This window comes from Ruditapes philippinarum, unplaced genomic scaffold (assembly GCF_026571515.1).
Source record: "Ruditapes philippinarum isolate M1 unplaced genomic scaffold, ASM2657151v2 ctg511_1_1_1_1, whole genome shotgun sequence".
Lineage (NCBI taxonomy): Eukaryota > Metazoa > Mollusca > Bivalvia > Venerida > Veneridae > Ruditapes > Ruditapes philippinarum.
This window is the reverse complement of record NW_026854149.1, coordinates 30,987-40,557: the sequence shown is the minus strand read 5'-3', so window position 1 is coordinate 40,557 and position 9,571 is coordinate 30,987. Positions and strand designations below refer to the sequence as shown.

The 9,571-nt window shown below is 34.5% G+C and overlaps 2 protein-coding genes across 2 annotated transcripts; both read left to right on the top strand.

Moving 5' to 3' along the window:
• Positions 1-827: 827 nt before the first annotated feature.
• LOC132739123 (sodium-dependent glucose transporter 1-like) lies at positions 828-4,269 on the top strand. Its single transcript, XM_060726776.1, has 4 exons — positions 828-1,042; positions 1,942-2,045; positions 2,738-2,919; positions 3,639-4,269. The coding sequence occupies exons 1-4, from the start codon at positions 863-865 to the stop codon at positions 4,085-4,087; spliced, it is 915 nt and encodes a 304-aa protein (XP_060582759.1). The 5' UTR covers positions 828-862; the 3' UTR covers positions 4,088-4,269.
• A 2,542-nt stretch (positions 4,270-6,811) lies between these two features.
• LOC132739136 (uncharacterized) lies at positions 6,812-8,686 on the top strand. Its single transcript, XM_060726791.1, has one exon. The coding sequence runs from the start codon at positions 6,812-6,814 to the stop codon at positions 8,684-8,686; it is 1,875 nt and encodes a 624-aa protein (XP_060582774.1).
• The last annotated feature ends 885 nt before the right edge of the window (positions 8,687-9,571 follow it).

Sequence of the window (9,571 nt, the reverse complement as noted above, 5' to 3'; positions counted from 1 at the left end):
ATTATGAATTCCTTATCTGTGACACTTTTAATTTGGCGTCAAGATCGAGCGCGTCGAGCGTTTAATTGAAACTAAAATTAGTATACAATTGCCTCACGTAACCTGGACCAGAACACTTTAAATAAATAACAGGGGCAGCACGAGGATGATTTCAAGTTCGGGGAAGGCGCAATCAGGTATTAAAAAGTAGGCATACAGCGGGTGTGAAATAATGATATTTTTTTGTGAATTTTGGGTCCCTTTTCTCATCATTTCACTAGTGAAAAAATACCATACTTTTTTAAGGTATATAATTAGAGCTTAGCCAAAATTGGAGCTTAGCCAAAATTGGAGCTTAATGAAGCTTAAAGATTACGCATTTTCATGTCGATTTAATTGTTCAAAGTCAAAAATCCTTAAAATTCTTACAAAGATTAAGCGATTTAAGCAAAAAGGATTCTGTCCCAGAATAAACTCCAAATGAGACTGAAAAAAGAGGATTCTCGAGAAAAGGGGTGAGGGAATAATCTGAAAATTTTTACACAAGTTATTGGTCTTTTTGCTTTTTTTCCATAAAATTCACTGAATGATTTCTCTCTCTTTAAATCTGCCTTTTTGTTTGATGGTGGGATGGTATACGCCCCTTTTAACCCGCTAGTGATTTAGTGAGTATATTAATACTTATATAACCCAGACACTGGGTCTCGTGAGCGTACTTATATCATAACATTATGTAGAATTAAAATTGTGCCATGCATAATACTTATCTTCGTGTTAAACAGTTTATAAGGGTGAGTGTGTTTCTACATCCGATTCTTCAGTGTTTTCATTTTTAATTATATAATACAGTACAGCTAGTGTTTTACACCATTTAAAATAGGTAATGGATAAACAAAGTGATGATAGCTCGGATGAACCATCAAGAACACCAATATCTGAACAACAGGAAGGCGCTCAAAGACGTTTTAATGTCGGACGTGTGTTTGGAAAACAAGAACAAGATGTTGAATACAGACACCGTTTGTTCCATACAACATGTGTCTGGATCAGTATGTTTGCTGTGGTAAGATTTTAACTTCAGTCGACATTATATTGATAATAAATCTGTCGTGACGGTGTGCCGCCGCACTTCAAATTTAATATGTTTGTTTGTTTCATTTTACGCCTTTTTCCAACAGTATTTCAGTCATATAGGCGGGTAGTTTCCTAACCATCGTTCCTGGAGAGTAACACCAGTACTAGACTACCTTCCTCCGCGCTAAACTACCAAAGCATCTCCCGGGGATCGAACCCACGACAGAGAGGTAACTGGATTAGAAGTCATCGACTGTAACCCCTCGACCACGGATTATAATTTATTCATACTTCACAATGAAATTATGTCAATGTGAGCATGATAAGTTGATTTGACGGGGCAAAAAGTTAAATTAAGAGACGTTCATATAAATTATATTTACCAAAGAATCGATTTCATTGGACAAAATATAAGAAAAATATTGAATATATTGAACAGTACGTACTATAATGATATAAAGCGACAATAAAATAACTTAAATACGACACTATATATTATAACATTAATAATATATCATTATCGTAATACCGAACTTTTTTGTTATCGTTTTGCCGTATTTTGTTATCGTTCTAGCGTATTATCATCACGTATATACCGTACTGTCACGATTTCGTGTTTTCCTTATATCGTACTGTTCAGTATCGCAGTTATGAGCAACACACTATGCTGAAGGCGATTACCCTATCGGTATACCGTAGGAGGCGTGTCACTTAATTTAAAAGAGAAATAAAATAGAAAATCGTCAATGGAGTAAAATTTTTAATCTCTAACTGTTGACATAATGGTGTACCTACCTCTGTTAGTGTGGTTTAGAATTTTCATTCTTGAGAGGAATGTTTTTTTTTTCAGTATTTGTGTATGTTTGAAACATTAAAATGATGTTTCAGGGATGGAGGAATGCTTTGGTTGGGCCTACGTTTCCAGATCTTAGAATCATTATTGACAAGGATTTATCTACTTCTTCGTGGTTGTTTACAGCAAAGTCACTCGGGTATATAATGTGATATAAAACTTGAATTGAATTGAACTTTTATAATGCAATTTAGTATACAAATGTACATACTGTCGCTGGCTTGTTCTAACTGAAACTATAGTGCTGTCCAAACCCGGGACTTTATAAAGATAACATATTGTTTACAAATTGGCAATATATATATTGACCTGAGACATTTGAATATTCAATGACCTTTTGTCGGATCCAAAGTAAATCATACGGATTTTAAAGTACAATGTATACATGGTTTATGTATTCTAATTTCCCTGTTTATTGGACTTATTTCGGAGATGGAGTCTTGAATATGTCTCTAAAATCATGTTATATTGATAACTATTATTATTACCTAGATAAAATCAACTGCATAATGATGGAAAGTGGCATGGTCTTTCAAGGAAATTATATCTGTAGTGTTTTTTTTTAAAAATACTTTGACCGGTATTATCTTTAGTAATATATAGCGGTGTACCGATGTTGTTTTTCGTGTGTGTGTGTGTGTTCACGCGTGTGTGCGTGCGTGTGTTCATGACCATTCTTTAAACACGTTTCACGACGGATGTGTGTACCTCTTTCATGTTGGATTGTGCCTTCTTTTAAACATTCTGTTTTCAATCTTAATTTCATGCATGGTAAACAGTAAAGTATTTACGTTGCACATTGGAATTAAATATTTTGTCATTTGTTTACAGGGGACTGATAGGATCAATATTGGGAGGTTTTGCTTATGACCGTTTCAACAAAATCTTCATGTTTATGTTGTTTGTGTGGGGTATGGGTGTTGCTGCTGGAGTAACTCCTTGGTGCTACAACTTTGTTGCTATGCTCCTGGCCCATGTCATGCATGGAATATGTGCAGCTGCAATTGACACAGGTAACATTTTGTTTGCTCTGTTTTACGCCAACTAGTTTATTTCTTTGGTTTGACATTGTTTTTGTTAGTTTTCATTGTATGTTTGAAAAGAAATTTATTATAAAATAAAAAGCTTTTTTCAATGGACTTCTTAATTCTTTTCAAACATAAGTAATGAAAGCAAAATTTACGATCGAAAATAGCGAACACAGGTCTGTTTTAAACAACGAACGTGCACACTATTACAGACTTAACACTGAACTTTTTCAAAATATACGTATTTCACTAACAACTTCTAATTTAGACTAACGAATTACAGACACGAATCTTCTCTTTTAAGCAGTTGAGTCAAAGTCAATCTAGTAGTTTTAGGGGTTATAAAGAATACAATGCATACTAACTATTCAAGCGTATTTGCTGTGTGTGAAACAATGCAATGGTCGTCAATTTAGAACTCTCCCTATAAGCAGAGCTGGACTAAGCGGGACTAAGAATTATCACAGACGTTGTTACATTTTGTGTTTGATTTGGTCTATTCGATTTAGTTTTTATTCCAATTTACGATCATAATAAGTTGTCTCCTTATTTCCGTTTCCTACGTATCATTTTTAAAAAAATAAATTTTATCTAAAATAAATAAGCGTCGAAAATTATCTTAGCTCATCCTAATAAGCAAATGAACATACATTTTTTTCTCTTTTTTTATATTATTATCAATCAAGTATTTATCTTTTTTGTAGCTGCAACCGCAGATGTTACAGTTATATGGAAGTACAAATCAGGTCCGTATATGCAAGCGATACATTCTGCATTTAGCATTGCTGGGATTATATCACCACTTGTGGCAGAACCATTCCTAGCTGAGAAATTCACTCCTAGTTACCAGTATAACACGACAAACTTGTCCATATCAGCCGTCTTATCTTTTGAGAATTTATCAACTATTCCCACTGTGTCTTATAACAGAACAGGTTTAACGGACGAATTGTCTAATTCCTCGTCGCTTCAGTATGGAGAAACATTTGTATACATTCCATTTACATTAACTGCACTTATTTGTCTTGTATCGGGCTTCTTGTATTTAGTTGTAAGCTGTCTCTATGGTAATGTTTATCGTCGTTCGGAACATTTGGACTCGGTCTCCCCGGATTCACCACAAGATAGATATTTTTACTTACTCTTAGAATGAAAGTTATTTTTACCATAGTCTTAGGATTAACAATGGTGTTTTATATATTGAGTGAAAATTGTTTCATAGGGTTTTTGATGACGTTTGTGATATCGGAGCTTAATTGGAGTAAGGCAGATGGTTCGACTGCTTCCTCTTTATTCTGGATTACATTGTCAGTTGGTCGATTGTGTGGTATTGTAATTGTTAAATTCATTAGCTTGTCTAAAGTTATTGCAGCATTTTTCGGTATAATGAGCTCGTCGGCTGTGTTATTTCTTCTAGCTGTTATATATGATGAAGACATTTTGGTCTGGATATCTGTTGGCATATCTGGCTTTGGTATGTCTGTTGTATTTGGTTCAGTTTTCTCGTGGCTTTCAAAAAATGTACGAAGATTAACAGGGAAAATAACGAGTGTCATTTTTATATTTATGACTAGTAGCAACATGGTAATTCCAATTTTGATAGGATATCTAATGGATAAAGTATCACTCATGTGGTTTATTTATTCACAACTAATTCTAATTAGTGCAATGTGTATCTGCTTTGCCTTTGTTTATATATTTTTCAATGTTTTAAAGACAATTCATAAAAGATCTTTGGATGATGTTCAACACGCCAGCAGTAACACAAGGTTATAAATACCTGCTTATTAATTTGTAGAACATAAATTTTCGCCTTTTTTCGTGTACATGTAATCAATATTTCTGTAACATGTGCGGCACACAAACTCTATCAGTAATAAAGCTAGTTCACCACCAAGAGTGGTTTGTGGAAACATTTCCTGATGTTAATTCACCAACTGTAGTTTTTGCATAGTATTATGCTCATTATCAGTATTATGACGTTCTACCAACGTCGTTACATTATTTTTCTTCCGAGAAGTCTTGTTCCGCGACTTGGCCTGGGAAATCTGTGGGTACGGCAACTCCAGTCCGGAAGTTGTCTACATCCCCCACACTGGCCACCAAATGTAACGTGCCCAGGTACACAAACCACACTTGGTGACGAGCTAGCTTTTTAATTACCAACACAGTTTGTGTGCCTTGAAACGTTACATTACTAAACATGGTATATAGTTGTTGCTGCTTTAATGTACTACATAAACTTTTTATATAACGGCTTATCAGGTGTCAAACGCTTATCTTAATTGAAGTTTGATAGGAAATAATTTGTATTCATATTTGATAAAAGTCCATTGCGGACATTCAGCTTGACAAGGGTTAAGGTCTGTGAGAGATACTGCTCCACTAATCAGACTTAATAGCAGTCAAACAAAGTCTGCAATCTCCACTCTTCTTTGTTGTTTAAATGGTGAACTCTGCTTAAGCCGGTGCTGGCGGGGGCGTGGACGATAACTTTCAGTACCGTCCATGAACAGGCTCATTCAAGTCGAGCCTGCGACATTTTCAATTTTGTTGCTTTGGGCGTTCTTTAGGGATTCTGTTTTTCTGTGTTTCATTGCAGTCGAGAGATCTCCCATTTCAGATGTGTTATACAATTCTGCCTTACGGTTTTTTTTATAAAAATAGTACAATTATAGTAAAGTTTTTACATCGTGCTGGTCTAATAACAATCAAAGAAATAGTGGAGTTCCGCATTATTGCTATGATTAATTCAAACGCCATCTCCATTCAAGCTAACACATTCACGAATATTGTTAATTACTTGCTTTTCTGTAAACCATGTTTCCTTTGTACTATGTTTATATGCTATAACATTGTATAATGTTTAATGCTGTATAAACTTGATTGATATATAAAGATAAGTTATTTAATAAAGCTTCAGCGCTTTACTTGTTTGCAAGTAACAAAACATATATTTATTTAGTATAAATTACAACATGCGTGTCTGAAGTTTAGGACGTATTGCATGCGAATTGTTAATTAGTTTAAAGCAGCACGCCTTCAGATTTATGCTTATTTTCATGAAAATTTGGAAAATGAAAAATGTAATAAATTATATTGTATAGTAACCAAAAGGAAGCAATTTACACATTATCAATGGCACTTACATGTACAACCCATGTTAATTACTAAGAGAGGTCAAAATATGCAAAAAATGCCCTTCAGTAACGCAATAGAAATATAGTTACACATAATGAAAAATTCACCATTAATCGCTCATATATAACATGTATATTATTAGTTGAATCTTGAATCTTTCTACTTTCCTAATATTTTAGTATATTTTTCGCAAGTTTTATTTATTGAATATTTTTTCGCTCATCCAGAGGCATGCTGCTTAAATGTTTGGAGAGGTTTTGAAAAGATTAAGCTATTGGACACCGCTGTATACTATGTACTGCGTTGTAGCCAAAATAATAACACACTTAGATTGTTCTGCTTAATTGTGACTGAAATGATATTCATTGTAATATTGCCACTAGTTTATGTATGATTAGCCCTTCTCATTGTATAAATATCGCGTGTATTTAATTGTCTGATAATTAATTATTTATATGTTCTGAACCGTGAATAAAGGAACAGAGAATTCGTGATATAAACATAACTACCAACGAAAGAATGTTGTACAAAATGTATACACCACAATATCTATTCCCCTCAATTGAATTGTTATCACCATAATTTGATCAGTACCGTGGTTAAACAAGTTTATATCCAATTTAATATGGTATGTTAAATATTTAGTTCTAAAATGTCTTCTATACAGTAAACTTGTAAGCGGATAATTAAATGTGCTTTCGTTATTAGTATACAGTACAGTTGAGGGGTAATCACAATGGCGTTTTCTAATCGTGAAGAAAATCTCGAAGACAGGCCGGGCGATGTGGAAAATTCCAGTGATTTTTCCTATTCCGTTTTAGAACGAAGCAGTGACATCAAATCCGATTTAAGACGTTCTGTAATGCAAGGTTCCGACGCGGATTCTGGAATCACTGTCAGCGGAGTTAAAAGTATAAAAATCAAACTTTACTGTGATTTATGTAGAGAGGACAAGAAGCTTGTGCCCGCTGAAGGTTTTTGTGTCAACTGTAATGAATACTTATGTATGAACTGCTTCGATTTTCATAGAAAGCAAAAGACCCTTAAACTCCACGTGCTGAAAGATAAATGTAACATGCCACAAGATAGAGATGCAGTAAATCCCATTGACGCCTGTGTTGACAAATGTTCGACGCACACAGATAAGCTTATAGAATATTTCTGCCACTCATGCGATCAGCTTGGATGTTCGGCTTGCATAGTAACGGGGCACCGTGCATGTAAAGACGTTGATTTCGTTCCGGATATTGTAGCCAACATGGAAAACAGTGAGGAGTCCAAACAAGTGAAGAACACAGTGCAACACCTATCACAAAAATTAGTTCTTCACAAAAACAGAGTTGTATCTAATATAGAACAAAGCAATGCCTTCCGCAAGAAAGCAAAGGAAAAAATTGTTAAACAAAGACAGGAAATAGACAGCATATTTGATCGGAAAGAAAATGACATGTATGCTGAAATTGATGAAATTTACAACGACGATCAAGTTCATCTGACCACTGCCTCTGACCTGATAAATTCATTAACGGATAAAGTATCAGACATATATTCTGATCTTTGTAGTTCTTCTAGAAACCGTTGTCAACTTTTTGTCGCAACGAAAATGGCAAAGAAAAGAATGAATGCTATCGAAAGAGATGTAGACACATTAAAAAGTGCGAATAAAGTTCACAATTTTCAATATAATCCAAAAAGTCAGCTACAAGATGAATTAGCAAATATTGAAATTGGCAAAATAAAAAGTGTCAGTTCTGAAACAACCAAACGCAGAGTATCCTCTAGATCTATAGATGTCTCATGCAAAGAAGATATAAACGAAACTCGCACACGTATTGTCACCGGTGCATGTTTGATACCTAACTGTCGTATCGCTGTAATAGATAGTCACCGTGATACATGCAAACTAGTAGATCTCAGGACGGAACAAGTAATATCTTTTTCGAAGTTTGATTGTCAACCCTTTGATGTAACAAACGTCTCTGAGAATGAGATTGCTGTCACATTTCCAGTCGAGGGGAAACTAAAGTTAGTGATGGTTTGTGATGACGCAAGTTTGATTGAACAAAAAACATTTGATGTTGGCGCGGGATGTTGTGGCGTCCATTACTTCAATAGAAAATATGTAATAGCATTCAAAAAATGTCTAGGAGGTAGACCGAGGATAGATATCATTGATCTTCAAGGACAGCTCTTAAAAAGCATAGAAAACGACAATCGTAGGACGCCACTTTTTAAATCAGCATATTATGTTACCGTTAGTCCAGATGGTGCCACCCTATATGTTACAGAGAGAAATAAAAAATCTGTAATTTGTTTGTCTATGGATGGTCAAATATTAGGCATATACATGATGGAAAGCTCATCATATGGGATCGCAGTTGATGAAACTGGATCTGTTTTCGTATGCATGACAGATCTAGGAACATATTCAAGCATCTTGCAATTATCAGATGATTGTGAATCAGCCAAGACTTTATTTAAAGTTGACAGAGTATTTCTTTCGGCAATTACCTATTGCAATGAAAATCAATCTTTTTTTATGCCAAAATATGAACAGCCTGAGATTTTAGTAGTTAAAACGGAAAATGTGGATAAAGATAGTAAAAAGTAAAATATTCAGAAATGATGTAGTCATCGACTTTGTCTTTGTCGACTTTTCATCTTTTATATATAATAAAAAAGTGCGGAACAAGAACAAATATACATATTTATATATAGATATGTGTGTATGCGCGCATGTGTGTGTGTGTTAAGATTTGAGGTAGTTTTTCAGTCAAATATATGCATGCAGAGATAGACCTGATGGATGGTCTTTGAATTATGCAAAAGCACAATATCTGTTCCCAGGAAGAGTCAGCAAATGTAAGACTTGGATGAATTTGTCATTGCATTTTAATTTTTTAAAACCTCATATGAATTCAAATTAAAATGCATATTATCTCGGAGTTAATAAAGAGGTTGAAATGTGGTCAACAAGAGTTATGCAACTACTAACTAGATATGAATGTGGTTTTTTGTCTTGTTTATTTAGTGGCTAAGTTTGAAGCTGTTTGCATACGTATACAAATGATAAAACAAGAATATCGCTCAATGCGATGGAGGCTCCCAGAACCTGTATATTTGCCAATGTATTTAATGCGCATAAGCCAATAAAGTCTTAAAAGCAAAAACTGTAAAAATCTAATATTTGTACCAGTGACCAAGGACCCAGTTCCCCCTAACTTCACTCAAGGTAGAGGACATATACGTATATGAAAGATATCAGTCAATAAATAAAGGCTGCATGGGCAAAATTGTACAAATCCTTTTTTTTTGGTCAATTTGGTAACCTCTGCCGTGACCCAAGTGACCACTTCTCCTTCATCCAAAGTTATAGTATCACCCAAGATATTTACCAACTAAATGAGAAACAGTCAATACATAAAGGCTGTATACGCAAAAGTAGAAAAAATAATTTAAGCATCAGTGACCTTGACCTTAGAATCAGACTGTCCCA